Source organism: Polypterus senegalus, chromosome 8, assembly GCF_016835505.1.
Source record: "Polypterus senegalus isolate Bchr_013 chromosome 8, ASM1683550v1, whole genome shotgun sequence".
NCBI classification, from domain to species: domain Eukaryota; kingdom Metazoa; phylum Chordata; class Cladistia; order Polypteriformes; family Polypteridae; genus Polypterus; species Polypterus senegalus.
Window position 1 is genome coordinate 185266938 of NC_053161.1, and position 19860 is coordinate 185286797.

Here is a 19860-nt window from a genome sequence, read left to right on the forward strand (position 1 = left end):
GAATTTAGTTGACGATCAGACTACATTGTTAAGAGGAATTAATATGGATACCCAGGAAATTCCAGAGGGATCAATAAATTTGTCTCACTCTTGGACATTTGTATAGCACTCTTTATCAAGGATAGGCTTAGGACTTTTGCATAAAGTCACTATAATGGAAGAATAGCAAATTGCTAAACCTTAAATAATAATAGATGAAATAATAAAGTACTATTCACTCCATTTCTGTGTTTCTCATAAAAATCACAAGACCCAACCTTTCAAGCTCATAAACCCCAACCCTAAATCTTACACATTTTTATTTTACACTTACTTTTTCCAGACTTCTTTGAAGGTGATCGCTTATTTTTCTGAGCTCTAACAGATGTAGTTTCCACAGTCCTCTTTGGTTCAGACTCTAATGATTCAGATTTCATATTAATAGAAGGCTCTGGAGATGAACAGTGTTTGCTATGAGAAGAGTCTAACCTGGTGACCACTCCATCTTGAAGGTTGTCTTCTTTTTCACTGTCCATATTTGTATGGTTATGTGTCTCAATGCTGACAGACTTCTCTTCAGGTTCTTCTTTAATGCTCACTGGCTTCAGTTCACTGTCCTCCTCCTTGATACTCAGACTTTCCTGTTTAAGGTAGATGGACTCCCACTCAAAGTCCTCCTCCTTAATATTTACAGTTTTCTCCATGATATCTGCGTCCACATCACAGGTGTCCCGTTTCACAACCATTGAGATGTTACAGTAAACAGCAGCTTTTGCTTTTTCTCTGTTAAAAGAACAATAATTGGCTTCATTAAAACTTCATCACTTATGTCTAAAGACACTTGAATATCATTTTTGAATAGGCTCTATGTTATGGTTTATGTAAAGTTAGACAGTTTGTAGCATGCTGACAGTAACTCAATGCTCTTCATTACAGATTATCAGAATCTTGGGAGTGGAGTGAAGGTCCAACAGACTCTGAAACAAGAAGAACATCTTACAGAGTTGTGAGTCAGCAGTATTCACTACTTGAATTAAACATACAGTGATGCTGGGGTCCCAGAATTGTCTTATCAGTTTATGTTGATGAAGGTTTGTACAAGTAGGTGCACAGGATTGTGTTAAGAAACAGAAAAGTCTGGAGGGAGGAGATGAAAGAGGAACTTAACTTTGCTGAAATACACAGCTGCAACAGGAGAAGACAAGCAAGTGAAATAAGGGGTTTGCTAGCTTAGGCTGACAGGTATAACTGACCGTGCATAACTTCTATTTTTGTCAGTAGGTTTGACAAACCTTTTCAATTCATTAAAGGCCACCAGTCCCCTCTTTACCCACTGAATCAATCATAACTTTTGATTGTGCTATCAGATTTAAACAAACCCCCTTGTGCTCACTAAATGTTTTAAAGTGCATTGTTCTGTTAAACTGTGACCATCCCTTCTCCATTAGTAAATAGCGGATTGATTTGACTTAAGCTACTTAACTGCACCCCTATAACAGGGATGGATGTGTGTCACGTTAAAAGAAAAAAGTGTTTTAACTCTGTAAGAAAGGGCAGAGCAGGCTCTTTTCAATTAGAAGGCCACGTTCCTTCAATGTGGGAGGTGACATAATTCCCATCACATTCTGATGACCAGTGTGATTTTCTACATTGCAGTGTGCTGAGCTGTGTACATCACGTCAAGAGAGGCCGACTGAATGAACAGGCTAATTAAAAGGGCAAGATCAGTCATAGATGCACCCTGGACCTCCTGGGGTTCCTTACTGAGGAGAGGATTAAAACAAAACTGAGTGCCATTATGAACAATGTTACACAATAAAATGGAGTTCTTTCAAATCATTCTGCATTAGTGTGTCAAGAAACACTACGGGGGCTCCTTTATACCAACAGTAATATGTCTGCTAATGTCTCATGCTGACAGTGGCAGCCAATTCAGAACTTTTCTTTCTTTTTATTTTTCCTGCTTCATAGTCATTCTGGTGTGTGTTCAGACCAAAGTGTCTGTATGTTTATTTACTTATTTATCTACCTTTTTTATTTTTTAAAGAATTTCTGTAACTTCTACCTTGTGACAAATAAAGTTCCACTAAGTCTATTCTATCTATTGCTGATCACTGGATTTTCTTAATCTGTTTGTTTAAATTGGTGCACATATTTTTAATTTTATTGGGTACAACTGACTTTGATACAACACGTATGTCACTTGAGCCAGTTAGTGAGGGAGGTCGTGGTGGTCAGCTTAATAATTAGGGAGTTTGGTCGCAGGTGGACACACAGGTGACATCGCCGAGTGGAGGTGAGACTTGTGCTGGTATTCCTTAAGAGGGCAGCATTTAGTGTGTGAGGTGATTACTGTGCTGCGAGAAAGACACCCACCGTGTGGACTGACTGAGGGGGCAGGAGAGGTAAACATTTGAGCGGATGGTGGTTTTTAAATTGATTTTATGATCTTGGGTTTACTTTGTTTTGGGAGGTAGATCTTGCTGATTGAGATCAAAAACTGATGCTGTGATTGTCTCAGTGAACACTGAAGAAGTAAATCTTAGCCCTACTTAATAATTATTCTACAAATCAATTATCAAAAAATCGATATGCTTTTTTATTTTATGTTTAACAGTGGCTGTTGTTGGCCTCTGTTTCCTCAAATTGTGATTATTTATTGAATTAATGTATTTACCAGCTTTCTGCTGGTCAGTTGAATGTGGCATTTGGAGTTGTAAATCAATCTTCACCACTTTCTCCTTAATCTTTGTCAAATTAGCTTGAAATGCAGGAATACACGGTAAGTAATCAAAATGTAGAGTAGGAAATGGTGACGGTGTGACTGGACAATGTGAAGTAGAAAATGGACTTGAAAACATGAAGTGAACTGGAAACACACACACTGATGATTGAATAGAAAAGACACTCGGGAGGCTACACGGGGATTGACTCGAGTAAAGGTCGGCGCTGGGCTGCAGGTCGCGCTGTTCGCCCCTCACTTAAATCGTGTGCAGTAACTCCGAGTTGAGCAAATGAAAACTTACACATCCATAAAACGGTATCTCCAAACCCCGAGCACTTATCTTTGTTTGTCTCTCCATGTTCAAATTCTTAATTTGAAGACTTTTCAGTGAAAATCGCACTCTCAAGTAACCTTACAGTTTTTATATAATGTCAGAAAAATGACCATTAAACATTGAGAAGGTTTGGGGCAGCCACCCGTATAATTGTTCCTGACGGCAAAACTGATTAATTAGCAAAGACATGTGCATTTAACTGAGTCTAAAACAGAACTGATCTTCTGGAGACAAGACAGTGGATTTAAAGGTCAGCAAAGGAAGTGATGTCATCAATAACGGAACCGGAATTGACGTCAGTGGCTGCCCCAGAGCCGGGCAGGATTTCCCTAGAATGGTCTGCAAAAGATCAAGAGGGAAAATTAGTGCACTTCGCCAGCCCCTGGTCTGGCATGTATTCAAGCCCTTTAGATGTCTCCTAAACACATTTGTGTGCACCGAGAGGTCGTGAATGCGGGGGAAAGCATTGGTGTTGGCATGGAGAGAACTCTTCCGATGAACGAGCGAGAACTTATAAGGCTGTAAATCAAGGAACCACCTTGTGACTCGTGGGTTAGACTCCTTATGCAAGGCCATCCACCGTAAAGGTGCAAGGTCCGTGACAAGTGTAAACACCCGACCCAAGAGGTAGTACCTCAACTGTGTAATCGCCCACTTAATCGCAAGTGCCTCCCTCTCCACCGCCACATACCTGGTCTCCTGATCCAGCAGTTTCCAGCTCAGGAACATGACAGGGTGTTCAGACCATGGACGCTTTGGCTCAGCACGGCTCCTAGGCCCGTGTCGGAAGCATCCGTCTGGAGGTTAAAAGACAGTGAAAAGTCAGGTGCCTTTAAAACAGGAGCCGACATCATGGCATTTTTTAAGTCATCAAAGGCTCAGTCATCTCAGTCCATACCAAAGTGTTAGGAGCCCTCTGCTTTGTTAAATTAGTCAAGGGCATGGCACTCTCCGAAAACCGTGGTGCAAACCGGCGGTAGTACCCTACCAAGCCGAGAAATGCCTGGACCTGCCGCTTGGTTCGCGGACGGGGCCATATCAAAATCGCTTCTATTTTAGAGCACTGCAGTCTCACAGTACCACGATCCACAAGGTAGCCCAAATATTTGCTTTCTTTCAATCCAAAGAATTTTTTTTTTGGATTGATTCTAAGACCGGCTTCACTGAGTGTTCATAATATCACTTGGATATGCTGTTGCTTCCAGGTGCTGGTGCCTACATCATCTAGGTAGGCAGCACTATACGTGTTATGGGGGCGGAGCACTTTGTCCACCAGATGCTGGAAAGTTGCAGGAGCCCCATGTAACCCAAATGGAAGGACACAATACTTCCAGTGCCCACTATGGGTGCTAAACGTGGTTTTACCCTTTGCGGAATCCGTTAAAGGAACCTGCCAGTACCCTTTAATCATGTCAAGTGTGGTCAGATATTCAGCTTGTCCAAGCCTCTCAAGGAGTTCGTCCACTCGAGGCATTGGATAAGCATCAAATTGCGAGACCTGATTAAGACAACGTAAGTCATTGCAAAACCTCCAACTCCCGTCAAACTTAGCAACCAAGACAATTGGGCTGGACCAGGGACTATGACTCTCCTCTATGACTCCTAACTCCAGCATGCGCTTGATTTCCAGTTCCACTTCAGCCTTCTTTGCCTTGGAAAGATGATAGGGGCATTCTCAGACTATGACCTCAGGCACAGTCACAATATCATGGGCAACCAGAGAGGTCCTTCAAGGTTTTTCATCTACCACCTCCGGGACGGACGAGATAACTGCTTCGAGCTCCCACCTCCGTCGGGAATTCAAATTAGACCCGAAGCTAAGGGTGTTAACCTGAGCAAAGAAGGAGCGGGGCTGGCCGGAGGTGGGATCAGGGTCCCTTTCCTTCGACGGTTTCAGTAGATTCACGGGATGTATCCGCTCACTCGGTTGACGATTGGGTTGTTTCACCAAATAATCAAGGAGTCCCTTTCTATCCTTAACTTCATATGGTCCTTTCCAGTGGGCAAGTAGTTTAGAGTGGGAGGTGGGAACCAACACCATGACCCAATCCCCCGGTTGAAACTCACGAAGTGTCGTGCCATGGTCATAATAGTAGGCCTGTGCTGCTTGCGCCTCCTCCATGTGACTTTTTAATATGGACCGAATTTTTTCAAATCTATTGCGTAATTGAGCGTAATTGAATATTAGTCGAGGGAAGAGCCTCTCCTTCCCAACCTTCTTTTAAAATGTCCAATATGCCCCGGGGTTGTCATCCATATAACAATTCAAAGGGTGAGAACCACGTTGAGGCTTGAGGGACTTCCCTGTAGGCAATAAGAACGAGGGAGAGGAGCTGATCCCAATTCCTCCCATCCCCACTGACCGTCTTGTAAAGCATCTGTTTGAGAGTCTGATTAAACCTCTCTACTAAACTGTCAGTTTGAGGATGATACACTGCTTCAAGTGCTTTATTTTAAGTAACTTGGCCATTTCCGAGGTAAACGCCGTTCCTTGGTCCGTAAGGACTTCTTTAGGAACCCCAACCCCAATTCTGAAATACAGAAGCGGTGAACCTCCTCATTAATTCTGGGCCAATAGAAATGGAGCTTAATATGCTCTAATGTTTTCTCGGTGTTCAGGTGGCCTCCTAGGAGGTGGGCATGCGCTAACTCACAAATGTGCCACTGGAAAGTTCGATGGATTAGCAATAGCTACCGTACCCACGTGCTCACAGACCCGATATAATAAATAATTTTCTATAACAAAATGGGGTCCTTGTGGCATGGGCTGATTGGTGCGTTGGCCGTTGACTAGGACAACAGCATTCTTATCAAATTTAAGGGAATCATCATTCCATTGTTCCCTTTTATTGATGACTAGCAAAATACCAACCAATACCAATATTTTCCAACATTTAGTCTTCAAAATTGTATACAGAAGAACAAGACTTAAACAGTGAGATATTGGTTTATCATTCAACACAGTAACAGAAATAAATCTTAATAAAACATCTGAGAATGGGATTAGAAGTAAAAGAAATGTGAGAGGGGATGTGTCATCATTTGTACCTAAACTAAATTTTGGCAATATATTAATGTCAAACTTATGAATTAATTTATTAGTTGGCTACTATTAACTCAGAATTTTGAAATGGATTTCTTTAACCTAATTTGGTAGAAAAAATTATATGGCAGTAAACAGACAATTTTAAAATTTATGATGTCCAAAGCCATCAGAGAAGTGTAGTGCGAGTCGGATGTGGCACAGTGACAGGCTGGGCACCTGCTTTTGTCACGTGTCATTAGTTTATCATTTAAGCTGTTGGTTTAGGAGGAGTACACACACACACACACATTAAAATGAATATAATGGGGGAAGGCTGGGTCCTTAGAAATAATTTTTCTTATTGCTGCAGTTAGAAGTACAATGCCCCTTCATTGTATTTTTTTTTTCTTGACCCTACAGGATGTCTGGTGGTAACCAGCCTTCCAAGAGGCTGAACAGATGCCAGTGTACCCGAATTCTGAGACACAACTGGATGTCCTTTTCTTCTGTTTTTAAGGTTTCCAATTCGAGATGATGTGCACTTCATGTTAGATTTGTTATTTCTACAGGTAAGCTTACCAAGACTTTCAGTAGTAATTTTTGCACAATTCCTGCAAAGCCTCCCCATATTTATTACTTGATCTGTAATATTTTGCTGTCTTGAATACTGTACTGTATGTCTGCTCACTCTGTCCAGTAACTAACACGGCTTTTTAATTTTAGACAGGAACGCCTCAGAGTGTGAATCCTCACAAACACAGAGACTGAGGCACATCAGTACCAGCAGTCACTAAACAGCAATGTTGTTCCGTTCTGCAAAATAACATTTATTTTCATTTTAAACTAAAACAAAACTAACGCAGGAGAGAAAAACACATTTGTTTTCATGTAAGTAATGACACCTGAGCATTTGACATGAGAAGTTCAGATATACAGAGATTGTAACACAATGTCTACTGTATTTGTAATGTAAAAGAAAAAAAAAATGATGCTACATATAATGACAAGTTGGGGTTCTTTGAAAATCCAACAAAAAAACACTAATTATTATTAGTAGCCGACGCCTGCCCTAGCATACGGCGGTGTAAGAATAGGAACGGAAAAAGGTGAGAAAGGAATTTAGAATTTAGAAATCAAGAAGAAATAAATACTTCATGAAAGACGCAGTTGTGAATAGGTGTTTTGGTGGAGACGACAGACAATGAGTCAAAAGATTTAACCCTAGAAAAAGCCACGTACAACTGACCGTGGCTGAAGACAGGTTGTTAGAATTATTGTGAAGAGTAAACAGCATGTGGGCATGAGGAAATTGACTATGTAAATATAATCAACAACAACCCTAAAAAGATGTTGTTATAGAATGTCTCTAAGTAATTTCTGCAGCTTAATCCAAAAGACTCATACTATAATATCAGGTCTGTGCTCTGGTCTTTGGGTATCTGACAGTGCATGTAGAATTTCCGGCCACTTTTTTTTGGTCTTGTCCAATGCGAGAGATGGACATCTGAAGTGGAGCTCCACTAGCAGCGGTGTTATTTTTCATATTATTTGCTTATTATCCCGAGATATCTTGTATTTATTCAACCTGAGAGGGACTGCTACAGTATATGTAAGCACATATAAACATGGCCAACAAGAAGGGGGGTCCAAAAGAATCGAAGACTAAAGCTACATCCAAGTTACGATCAGCAAGCCCTAGCTCGAGATACGGCCTGTCAGAGACAGACCTGGATCAGATGGGCGAAAGTACAGACTCCTCGGGACCACGGTCCGCTACATCGTCGCTGGCGGAGAGCGAAAAGGGGAGCAAGGGTGCAATCGTAAGTGCAGATCTGGGTAGCTCGCCGATCGGAGAAGATCACCTGAAGCTAGAAAGGGCCTTGAAGTCCGCGGCTTCAATTACGCAACTACGCGAACCGGGAGCAGCTGGGACACCGGCTTCAGCAGAGCCTGCTGCTTCATCTTCGGTACAAGAAAGAACAATTGGAAGCACATCTGAACTGAAGATGCTGCTCGCTGAGCTCACGCAAGATATAAAGAAAAGCGAGAAGGCTAATGAGAAAGCAAGGGGAAAGGCACATGAGAGACTGAAACAGGAATTGAAACAGGAGATGAAACAGGCCAATGAATGGCTGCGACAGGAATTCCAACAAGCAAATGAAAGGCTGCGTCAAGAGGTGCAACTTGAGCTTCGACAGGTGCTGGGTAAAATTGAAGCAATTGAAGCGCGCATTCAGGAAAATTCGGTTAAACTAAGGACGCTTACTGATCAATTGGAGGATCTCAAGGAGACATTCACGTATCGGATTGAAAAGGCCGAAGAGGTAGCTGCCAGTGCTGAGGAAAAGCAGTTAATGTCAGCTCCGAATGCAAAAAACTCGGAGACAGACTGGCTGCCTTGGAAGATGGGAGTAGAAGGTATAATGTCAGAATTGAAGGTCTGCCTGAGAATCGAGAAAGTTCAAACACTGTGAAATTCGCAGCTGAACTTTTTTCCAAAATAATCGGGGAGGACTTTAAAGCAGAATCTGAGGTAGCAGCGGCTTACCACGTACGCGGATTAAACACCGTTAGACCCCGACCAAGGTCTTTTATAGTTCGTTTTGAACGATTATCATTTAAGCAAGAGGTGATGGCACTCCTCAGAAACAAGGAAGATATTACATTTGAAAATAACCACATTCGTATCTTCCCTGACATCTCTTCAGCAACAGCTACTAAACGCGCAGCCTTCTATAACATCAAACAGCGGTTACGGCAAGCCAGCGTCAAATACAGCCTCTTGTATCAAGCAAAACTGAAAGTGGAATGGCAGGGTCAATTCCATGTCTTCGCTAGCAAGGAACAAGCAGAGAAGGAATTAAGAAAGCTGATCCCGGGACTATTCTGATACATAATAGTGAGTCATGGCGGTTAATGATATAACAAGGATTAACAATCTACTGTCTGATCTATTTGTTTTAAAATACGGGTTTTTATCAGCATATATTCTTGTTATTACTTAGTATTACTAGGGCGCTATCTATTTATGTTTTATTGTGCTTAATTATTCTTTTTTTTTTTTTTATATAAAGACTATATTGATAATAGATATCTCGGTCTTTTAACCCTGCATTGGGGCTTGTTTTGCTTTGGACGTGCTCTGTCTCTGGGTATGTCAGAGGACAGGGACTGTGTGAAGTGGGTTTTAGCCTCACTTGGGGAGGCAAAGAGAAAGGGTGGGGGTTAAGGGGGAGAAAGAGAGCAGGCCTGATCTATACCTAATCTATCCTCACAATCTTTATAATTATTACTACCAACATAATAATAAGCTATATGGCAACAACTCTAGGGGAAATAGGAAATTAAGACCAAAGATGTCTCACTCCCAGTTAAGACTATAAAATGACATCAAAAACTCAGAATCAGTGTCTCCATGATGGGACAGTTAACTTGTAAGCTGGAATGTTAAAGGCCTGAATCACGAATTAAAGAGAAAGAAAGTACTTTCTCACCTAACAGGTCTAAATGCTAAAATAGTATTTTTACAGGAAACCCACTTACTAAGCAAGGATCAGTTCCGGCTGCAAAAAGACTGGACTGGCCAAATGTTCCATTCTAGTTTTACAAAGAAAACTAGAGGTGTGGGAATTCTCATACATAGAACAGTACCATTTGTAGCATCAGATGTAGTACTGGATCCTGAAGGGAGATATGTAATGGTCATGGGAGACTTATCTAACTGTAAAATGATTTTGATAAATGTTTATGCACCTAATGTTGATGATAAGGAATTTATACAAAATTTATTTGCATCCATTCCCAATCTGAACACTCAAAGTTATAATGGCTGGGGACTTTAATTGTGTTTTAAATCCACTTTTAGATAGGACTTCCTCCACAGGGGGAACAGTATCTAACACTGCAAAGATAATTACAAAGTTTATAACTGATCACAACTTATCAGATCCCTGGAGGTTTTTAAACCCAAATTCAAGAACATATTCTTTCTACTCACCAGTACATCATTGCTACTCAAGGATTGATTACTTCTTTATAGACAATAACTTCTTGCCTAAGATTAAATCTTGCAAATACGATGCTATTGTTATTTCTGACCATGCACCTATGATCTTGGAGCTAAAATTACTAAGCCCCACACACTCACCACGCAGATGGTGCCTCAACCCGCTTCTATTAGCTGACGAGAATTGTATGAATTTATATCCAAACAAATCAAATTCTTTCTAGAGACAAATACATCCCCCGAGATCTCTGCAGGAATACTCTGGGAAACTCTTAAGGCCTTCTTAAGAGGACAGATTATCTCATATCTTTCCCACAGAAATAAATCCGAAGCCAAGAAAGTAGCAGAGATAAAAGCGAAATTACTAAAATAGATGAAGAACATGCCAGACTACCAAGCGAGACTCTACATAGGAGGAGGCAGGCTCTGCATTCAGAATTAAACCTCTTGACAACTAAAGAAACTGAACAACTAATTTACAAATCCAGACATCATTACTATGAACATGGAGAGAAAGCTAATAAGCTTTTAGCTCAACAAATTCACAAGCAAGAAGTGCGCAATGCAATCTCGGTAATTACTAACACGAATGGAGATAAAATCATCGAACACAAAAATATAATGCACACTTTCAGAGACTACTATAAATCCCTATATACTACTGAGTTTAAAGAAGACAATACACAATCTAATGCATTTCTGGATACATTACAGATACCACAAATAGACGCTATTAGTGTGGAGGAACTTGATAAACCTTTGGTGTTATCAGAATTACTAGATGCGATAAAGTCACTCCAAAGTGGAAAAGCAGCAGGCCCTGATGGCTACCCTGCAGAGTTTTACAAGAAATTCTCCGCTCAGCTAGCTCCCCTCCTATTAGCAACATTTACAGAAGCCAGAGATAACCAATCTCTTCCACAAACCTTTTGCCAAGCACTAATCACTGCATTTCCGAAACAAAATAAGGACTTATTACAATGTGCATCATACAGATCAATTTCACTTCTGAATAATGACGTTAAAATACTCTCTAAAATCATAGCTAGAAGGATGGAGAAAGTGCTCCCCTTAATAGTACATTTGAACATTTGAACAATCTAGACGAGAACAGGCCATTCAGCCCAACAAAGCTCGCCAGTCCTATCCACTTGTTTCCTCCAAGAAAACATCAAGTCGAGTTTTAAAAGTCCCTAACATCTTACTGTCTACCACACTACTTGGTAGCTTATTCCAAGTGTCTATCGTTCTTTGTGTAAAGAAAACTTCCTAATGTTTGTGCGAAATTTACCCCTAACAAGTTTCCAACTGTGTCCCCGTGTTCTTGATGAACTCATTTTAAAATACAAGTCTCGATCCACTGTACTAATTCCCTTCATCATTTTAAACACTTCAATCATGTCACCTCTTAATCTTCTTTTGCTTAAACTGTATAGCAGAGCGATTTCAAACTAGCTAGAAGGATGGAGAAAGTGCTCCCCTCTGTAATATCACAAGACCAAACTGGATTTATTAGGGGCCAACACTTATCTTCAAATCTTCGATGCCTGTTTAATGTAATATACTCGCCAACTAAACCAAACACCCCAGAAATATTATTATCATTGGATGCAGAAAAAGCATTCGACATGATTGAATGGAAATACCTTTTACTACATTGGAGAAGTTTGGGTTTGGCCGAACATTTCTGCATGGATTAAATTACTGTATACTAACCCAGAAGCTTCAGTTTGCATCAACAACATTTGCTCAGACTACTTTAAACTAGAACGTGGCACTAGACAAGGATGCCCCTTGTCACCACTGCTGTTTGCGATTGCCATTGAACCACTGGCAATACATTGTCGAAATACTGATCAGATAAAGGGGATTAGCAGAGAAGGACTGGAACAGAAAATTTCATTATATGCAGATGATATGGTACTGTATATATCGGACCCAGAAAATTCTGTGCCTGCAGTCTTAGCAGCACTCACAGAATTTCAAAAGATCTCTGGTCTCAGAATTAAACTGAAAAAAAGTGTACTCTTTCCAGTGAATTCTCAAGCATATAATATTAGATTAGACACCCTACCTTTTATCATTGCAGAACAGTTTAAATACCTCGGGGTAAACATCACAAGTAAACATAAAGCTCTTTCTCAACAAAATTTCACCGTCTGCATGGAAAAAATTAAACAAGACTTGCATAGATGGTCAACCCTTGATCTCACACTAGCTGGAAGAATTAACACTGTTAAGATGAATATTCTTCCTAAGCTCCTTTTTTATTTCAAAACATCCCAATATACATTAATAAATCGTTCTTTAAGCAATTAGATTCAACAAGAACCTCATTTATTTGGAATTCAAAACATCCACGCATCAAAAGAGCGACCCTACAAAGACAAAAGGCAGAAGGTGGCATGGCTCTACCTAACTTCCAGTTTTATTACTGGGCGGCAAATATACAGGCGATAAGAACCTACACAAATAGAAGAACATACACAGGCTTGGACCACAATAGAAGTAAAATCTTGCAGTACTTCTTTGTATTCCTTGCTCTCTGCTCCAATAAACACACGTTATCAGCAATACACTAATAATCCAATTGTGCTCCACTCACTTGGGGATCGATCTGTTCTTAACTCAATTTTTCTTTTTGTAAAACCTTGATTGCTTTGTATGGATTGTAATAAAATTAATAAAAAAAAAACAAAAGAATTTCCGGCCAAGCAGGATTACATGTGAAAGTGATAAATAAATGAGGCTTTCTGAATTTACGTACTATGGCCATGGCATCCTGATAGTTTGGTTGCATGTATCTTGGACGTCCTGGAAATGTGGACGGTAATATAATCATTTTGCCTACACGTACGTTAATATTTTCACCGTTTTCTTGCAGCGCATCTGATAGTCCTTTGTAATTGTTCCACGCACAGATCTTGTTGATTTAATCTGAGATAGTTGAGACGCACGCCCTCTGTTTTAACATATGCATCAACGACATACTGTTGGAATAGTTTGCCACTGGAGTGCAAAATACTAAATGTATTCCTCATTGATAATCTCAACACGTAAAATTGGCATTGAGTAAGCCTGATTCGGTTGGTGGTTCTTTTATTGGGAACAAGTTGTAAATCTTTTGTGCCAGCCAATGTCTCCATAAGAGAATAAAAGTGGTTAAACCATAGGATCGGAATTCATATTGAGAGTGGAAATCTGTTTACAGGAGTTGCCTATGGGATAGATGCAAATCGATTTCATGCATGTGTTTGAATGATTTAACGAAGGGGTTGATGGTTCTGAGCATGGAATCTAGCTGGAGAAGTAAATTTTCACCTAATGCAGAGTTTGCTTTATTTTGTAAGCATACTTCAGTAGCTTGTCGAGAAATGCCGTGTTGGCTGCATGGGGGCGGGACCAGTTTTGAAGAGGAGCCGCTGGCAGCTTTGGACTTTACTCTAAGCAGAACTTTATCTGTTGTGATGGTTTACTTTGGTAATAATTGATCCGCAGGTGTACCAAGAAATGAGGCGGAAAAAGAATTAAGGGTACACTTTATTAATGTTTGAACTCCATGAGTGAATATCTACTGGGTTTATGTTTTAAACAGTTACAGTGAAGTAGAAGTGTCTGGCTGCGTTATGGGGCAGCAGTTAAAGAAGAAGGAAGGAGAGTTGTGTACCCTGTTGAAATAGCGGCTCGCCCTCCTGCCTGCACTTCTAGAATCCTCCATCTCAACCTCTGCTCTGATCTGCTGTGCCTTGAACAGTGATCACGAGGTATTGTCCTATTTTGTTTTTTTTTTCTTCTGAAAACTGTCTCAGTCTCATTACACTGACTGACTGTCTCACAAAGAATTGATTTCAAGGTTCTATGAAATAATTAGTATTTTAGACCCTGCCCGTATTGTGGAGTGTCTGCTCCCAACATTTCTTTTCTCAAACGTTGCTTTGCTTTTTATTTCAAGATCAACCATAAAAACCGGCAGCTTTCTGTACTCGTGCAACAAAATCTGGAATGCTTTACCAACAGAGAAGTGCCAAATCTCGATCATTTCAAAATTTCTAATTTGGCTTTTCTTAATTACTTGCATTGGTTGTAATAGATTAGAAATGGTACAGTGTACAGTTTATAAGCTAACTAATCTCTCCTGTTTTTCTCTGCTGTCTTTTTCCAATTTATTGCAATGGTGCCCCCCTGCATCTCCACTGTTTATTACATCAACTCAAACTGTCTGTGATGCCGGAGAGAAACAAAGTTCACAAGACGTCCTGAAATGGAATTGTGATTGGACTGAGACAGCCACAATTATGTATGCTGGGATGTGTAGAGGGGACTGTGTGGGCTTTGGCTTGGGACCCCCACAGGTTTATTATCTCCAGCATCTTTTAAAGCTGCAAGTTTGTCTTTGTCCCCAGCCATTTAACCAGGCAGTGTATTTATTACAAAGGACAAGGACCCCTCCATTTGCTTCTTATTTACTTTTATGATGTCTTCAATTTTCTTTGTAACTGTATATTTTTGTAGAGCAATTTGAGCTACACTTGTAAGCAAAGGTGATATAAAAATATTATTAGTAAACAAATATTAAGGGACAGATCAGGAAAAATGTCAGTTTAAATAGAACACATTTTTTATTTAAAATTGTCAGATAATAACTCTTGACTCTGAGTAATATTTTGTTCATAAAGCTAAAGTAGCATTTTTCCTTTTTTGACAAATTTAATGCTTCACCTTTTACTGTATTCAAAACCTTGCTAACATTTTTTTAATATAAAGGTAAAAAAAATCTGTAAATATGTTTGTGTTCCATTTCCCTAATAGTTTTTAACGCCTCCCCATTGTTGGCCATTTTGATTGTGTGTCTCTCTGTAATTTGTTTTTGTTTTTTTGACAAACATTGCTCACAGATATTTCACTTTTGTTATTTTTAAACATACCATTTATTTATTCAATACAAATGAATCTGAAAAAGTGTATTGTATTTCCTTTTTTAACGTTATAAAAATGAACTGGCTCTGTATCAATATGGGTGAATAAAACTATTCACATGAGATGAATCTGCACACAAAACCATGGTGTGTTGTGTTAATTAAACTAATAAGAAAAATGTCACTGCCCTCTGTTCACATGATGTTCATCATAAACTGAACTATTTCATGCTGTTTAAGTTCTGCTCAGTTTTATTGTCTTAATAGGTAAGTTTGGTTTCTCAGGGGGGTTTTACAGCAACACCTTGAAACAACATTAAAAACGCATCACTAAGAACAAACTTATTACAAATATAAACTGCAGCAACAAGCACTTACTGTAAAAAAATTGAAGTGATAACAGCTCACTCGCTTAAGTCTGTGGATGTAAAATTAATCTTACAAGGAAGTTTAACTTTAATAAAAGTTTAATGTTGGAATAAATGAGGATTTGAACCGGTGGCTTTATACTCTTGAGAACTTCAGTATCTGACCTGACTGCACAACTGAGAATGAATTAAAGAATTTTAACAAGTGGACTGTCACAGTTAACACTAAGGACAGGGACAGTCAACACAATGCCATGCAACACAGTGTTAATTCTTTTTGGTTGAAAAGGTCCATTTATTTCTATTAAACTGGTTGGCAACATTAGGTTTTGTAAACCTGATGCCTTAAGTCAAATGGCAATTTTATTAATAATAATTGATATCTAAAGATATTTTTAAACAAACACAATCTGTCCATAGAAGGAAACTGCAACAATAGATCAAAACAGAAAGGGGACTTTATATAATTTATTACGTGAGTGGAAAAATAAAAACACTACATACGTATAAACACACAGTACCTTCCAAATAATACAGAGTACACAACATGTGTTTCGCCCTAATTGGGGCTCATCAGATGTGCACACCTATGTTTCGCCTTACGGCAATTGAACCTTGGACGTCAATATTACACCAAGAAAGCTGCTTCGTTTATTTTGCAGGATGAATATACCATATACTAAAATGAATATACCATAATGTCAAGTTTTTTTTTAATTGTTATTATCAAATGAAACACAATAATATGCAAAACTCTCGTAGAGGATATGAATTCAACATTTAAAAAAGTATAAACAACATTTACAGAACAGGGGGGCTAGATAAATTTCACAGTATGGTGCAAGATAACAAAGAGGGAGCACAGGCCAAAAGACACAGGAGGCATAAATGAAAATGTATTTACCAAGAGAATGACAATGTTAATCATATCAGAGACAGATGGATATAAGTTATCCATGTAGGACATAATATGAGACAAGTCAAACTGTGGGATGTCATTAACCTTGAGTGATAACCAGCTGTGTATTTCTAACCAAAATATGGCCGAAACAAAACATGAAATGAACAAGTGTTGTAATTTTTCACAAGTTGAATCACATAAAGAACACAGGTTCACCTCAAATTTAAATCTTTTTCTTTTAATTATCTTGAAATGTGTTTCTTTAATTTTTGGAGAAACAGGCCACTTAAATTTAGAAAAAGCCTTTTCCAGAATTGACTGATTCCCCATTAAAAACTTGCAAATGCTTTCCTGAGTTAAAATCATGGAAAAGAATGGATTTAAAATTTGCTCTAGTAACCTTATTATTACATTTACAATCATTTAGATTACAATTACCAATTTTTAAGTTTGGCAACGCTGGCTTGACTTCTGAATATAACATGATGTTGTAGATTAACTGTCTTAAAGCCAATGGGATTACCTGAAGAATTTTAAATTTGGTGTGCAAATCAGGCAGGCACGCAGATCGGGTAGTGACAGAGAAGCCTTAGACTTTGAATCAATGGTTGGAACTTTTAAGATTAACTGGCTCAGAACTTGTTTGTCACAATCTGATTCCATGCGGTTTCATATACCCAGATCTATTTTTAAAAAATTAGGAGGAATTGAGTTACTATTAAAATACGACTTTGAGATTAGTAAAATTCCTGTTAAATTATCTAGTTTCCACAAACAGATCCTTTCTTTCTGGAAAATGATTTTTATACACAGCTTTTCTCCCCACATCTACTCTGTGGAAAAATAGAGTGATAACAGTTAATAGAAAGTCATTATTTAATAGAAACTGGTTTGAGAATGATATCTGGTTTGTAACTGATTTGTTAAACTCAGACGGTAATCTGCTAGATTATATGTCCTTTTTGAAGAAATTTAAATTAGGTTGTACTCAAAAAGAATACATGCAGGTTTGTCTGGCAATCCCATTGGCATTAAAGTTAAATTAAATTAAAGAAACACATTTCAAGATAATTAACAATATATACCGGGTGACAGAATTTTTAAAAAGAACATTTAAATTTGAGGTGGACCCGTGTTCTTTTTGTGATTCAACTTCTGAAACATTACAACACTTGTTACAGTGAAACTCTTTACATGCACAATATAATAAGGGACATGAGCCCCCTTCCCGATACGGCAGCCCAACCTTCCCTCAATAGGTCGATTCACTCGCTATCCGTCTAAGTACGATTTTTTTGTTAAATGGAGGAATTGAGAAAAATACCTTTCACAAGAGGAGGATCAATGACACAAACCCCTGGTGTTTTTACTGAGAGACAGTCGCAATACCATTGAGCCACCTAATTGGGATAATTAACGAGCTCCGCACAACTGAACTAATACTACTGTTCTTACTGCGGCGGATGTCGAAATATGTTTTTTGACATATGCACGTTAAATTGGTTTAATTGACACGAGAGTATCATTGTTGTATTCTCCTAATGAAGACGAAAAAATATTTATAGATGTATACCATATGACGTACGGTTTTGAACAAAATTAAGCATTCCATAAAAAAGTTGCATGATTTACCTAATCTTTTTATATATATATATATATATATATATATATATATATATATATATATATATATATATATATATATATATAAAGTTGATATACGACAATATATCTTTGACACTATGTATCAGACAAAGGAAATCACAGCAATCCACAAGAACAATAATGAATTCTCAGCAACTACCTGAATTGTAGCTTCAGGCCGTCACTTAACTATATCAACTGAAGTGTTTAATGTCAATACAAATTACAAAATATAACTAGAGAGTTAAGTGTCAGATAGACTCTCAAAATATAGAGGTCAATGCCTTGTGTTGAGGCTTTGCAAAGATTCAGTAACCAGTGACCATGTCTGCTCGAGGCTTCCAAGCCCTGTCATGATGAAATGCAAGTATGCATGTCTGCTCAGTGCTTCTAACCAAGCTTGACGATTCCAGTGTGCATGTCTGCTTAGTGCTTTGAATCATTATTCATCGAGCTCCCGTTTGAAGTATACATGGCATCAGCAGAATTCTAAAACTCGACAGAATTCCCAGGTGAAAAGAATGTTTATGGATGATCAATACATTTTAAATGATTTTTCCCGATAATACTTAGTGGCAAAAAAATAAAACTATAAATTATACATCATACAAATGCCGACTTGTAGAATGCATAATGCTGCAAAGAAGAGCTTTAGTAATACGGGTGATGACACATCTTAGACTATAATACTCTCATAAATATCCATTCTTCATTTAGAGCAACGTTTTTATGCAACACTGAACGTATGTCATATAGTATACATCTATATATAACTGTTTTCCTCTTTATTACATACATACATAAAAAACATACATTAAATACATCCACTCTGCTTAAAACAGTAGTGGTGCAGCGGTAACGTTGCTGCTTCACAATGAGGCTTGCGTGGGTTCGGATCCCACGTCTACCCATTGTGAATTGTCACCCAAAAAAAGTGTATTTTTTTGTTTTTTGTTTTGTTTTTAATTTAACAGCCGTCTATAACAAAAAATATATATTTGAGTGGCGATTTCAACTGTTATTGTAGTTGTTGATGGCAGGTTTAGTGGTTTAAATTTTTAAATATTAAATTAATAAGGTGGAATGTGTTCTTACTTTGAGTGTGGGGGGGGGCTACATGGTAAATGTGTTAATAACTGGGATTGCGCCTCTATAACTGGAAGATTGCTTAGGAATGATACAGACTGGACAACTACTATGTGTTTTAGGAAATGTTTTATTATTATACTGTGCTGTGACTAAGACAACTTTTTACGGACAAATGAACAGGCGCCAGCGCCGTGACTGGGTGCTACGAATTAAAATTTGGTACTCACGTGAAGCGAACCGCAGATAACAATGAACAGAAACGGCACGCGGATGGCCACAGGAGGATTCACTCGAGCAAAGTTCGGCGATGGGGCTAACGAACACGAACGCGCCGCTCGCCACTCATTCAAATCGCGCGCGGCGATTCTAATGGAGCGAATGAAAAGTCACACATCCATAAAGTGCATCCCCAAAATCCAGAGCACTTACCGTCTGCCTCTTATCGATGGGATTGTTTCTGAACTCGTTCACACTTCTCTCTCACTCAGCAACCGTCTTGTGCCCGTAGTGTTTCACAAAGCGAGACAGTGGCAGCGTGACTAAAGTAGCTGTCGCGTTGGATGACGTCATCCTGGGGGGGCAACATAGGATCACGTGAAGAGCGAGCTCGCGCTCTGCCTAGAGAGAAGCTGGGTGGCTCAGTATCCGGCTGCCTTATGGGATCCCTGTAAACCAACAGAGTCAACGGAGGAGCTGCGTTTGTTCGGGGCTGCCACAGAGCCGTTTGGTTTTCTGATCGTGGACTAAATTTTTTTTTCAATTTTTCTATTTCCCTTCGCTTTTGATTTCTTGTAAATAGCTCTTGTAAAATGTAGTACAACTTCTTGGTGTCTTTTTTGTTTTTTGATACAATAATAATAATTACTTATATAT

General features: G+C 38.8%; 1 protein-coding gene across 1 annotated transcript in view; it reads right to left on the minus strand.

The window, feature by feature from the left end:
• The window catches only part of LOC120534759 (zinc finger protein 181-like), a 40021-nt gene extending 20504 nt beyond the window's left edge, over positions 1–19517 (minus strand). Inside the window, exons 1-3 of the mRNA XM_039762340.1 lie at positions 19417–19517; positions 3730–3835; positions 314–762 (exon numbers count right to left, since the gene is read on the minus strand). Coding sequence (XP_039618274.1) covers positions 314–762; positions 3730–3767 — 487 coding nt within the window. The 5' untranslated portion in view covers positions 3768–3835; positions 19417–19517. The remainder of the gene's footprint in view (positions 1–313; positions 763–3729; positions 3836–19416) is intronic.
• Between the last annotated feature and the right edge of the window lie 343 nt (positions 19518–19860).